The sequence below is a fragment of the Vigna unguiculata genome, unplaced genomic scaffold (assembly GCF_037176805.1).
Source record: "Vigna unguiculata cultivar grain cowpea cultivar isolate G323 ecotype 2 unplaced genomic scaffold, ASM3717680v1 ptg000197l, whole genome shotgun sequence".
In the NCBI taxonomy this organism is placed as follows: Eukaryota; Viridiplantae; Streptophyta; class Magnoliopsida; order Fabales; family Fabaceae; genus Vigna; species Vigna unguiculata.
In genome coordinates this window covers 1,561-2,500 of record NW_028196834.1, presented here as the reverse complement: position 1 = coordinate 2,500, position 940 = coordinate 1,561, and the positions used below count along the sequence as shown (strand labels likewise).

The 940-nt window shown below is 41.5% G+C and overlaps 1 protein-coding gene across 1 annotated transcript in view; it reads right to left on the bottom strand.

The window, feature by feature from the left end:
* The window catches only part of LOC114171364 (putative ATP synthase protein YMF19), an 874-nt gene extending 170 nt beyond the window's left edge, over nucleotides 1–704 (bottom strand). The window contains 2 exon segments of the mRNA XM_028056448.2: nucleotides 1–197; nucleotides 199–704. The exon segment at nucleotides 1–197 is cut by the window's left edge and continues 170 nt beyond it. Coding sequence (XP_027912249.1) covers nucleotides 1–197; nucleotides 199–507 — 506 coding nt within the window. The 5' untranslated portion in view covers nucleotides 508–704.
* Nucleotides 705–940: the final 236 nt, after the last annotated feature.

The following is a 940-nucleotide window of genomic DNA, read 5'->3' as shown; positions in this document are numbered from 1 at the left end:
GGATTTGAAGAAGAAGCGCCATAGGAGGACTTCGAGATCAAATATAAGATGTTTCTTTCCATTCCTCGCGAGCCACTTATTTCTCCGAAACAAGAGAGAAAAGTGATTTTCCTCCTTTTTCCCAATAAGTCGACGGCGTTACACCATTGGGATACTTCGAATAAACTAGAGTACATATAGGATACACCGGTGCTAAAAACCTTTTCTAAAGATATCTTCCAAACTCTTGGGGTCGTTGCTCCGGATTTTGTTCCCCCGGTTTGAAACCAGTTGGTTGCGTAGTTTTAGAATTCTGCTGATCCCAAGTACTCCATCTCCATCATTGCATATGGGAATATAAAAAGTAAAGAGGAAAAGGCATGACCAGAAGAATTGTGTGAAATAAGTGAATTTATCCAGTTGAGGCATGATTGATTGAGAAAGAATGATTCCCTCCGGACAGAAAGAGAGTCCCTTCATGTAGGAGTAGTGAGTGATATGTGGTTGGTTGTTGACCAAAAAAGACATGGGAAAAGGAAAGCACTCACTGAGTTACTTACGAATCAGAAAGATTGAGGCTGACTACGGCCTCAGATGATTAGGCGGGGCAGGAAACCTCTCCTAAACCATTGACGTCTAAAAGACAAGTCGTTTTAAAAAAGAGGATTGCCGTGCTTTTAGGACTCAAAGTAACGATCCTTCTCCCTCCTGTTGGGAATTCTTATGAAGACAATCGCTCTTGCCTTCCCCGGTCCAACAGCGATAGTTATCTGTGTGTTTTTTTTTGTGCTGTAATAAGAAAGATGTTGCTATTCTACGATGTGGCGTTCCAGGGAAAGACTCACTTAACACTTTATCATTCACACCGACCAGCTAGTGCGCTGTCACTTGGTATCGGATCTTTTCTAAATGAATCATTTGCCCCTACTACTTCTATCTACCTACGTCTTCATTTAAAAAA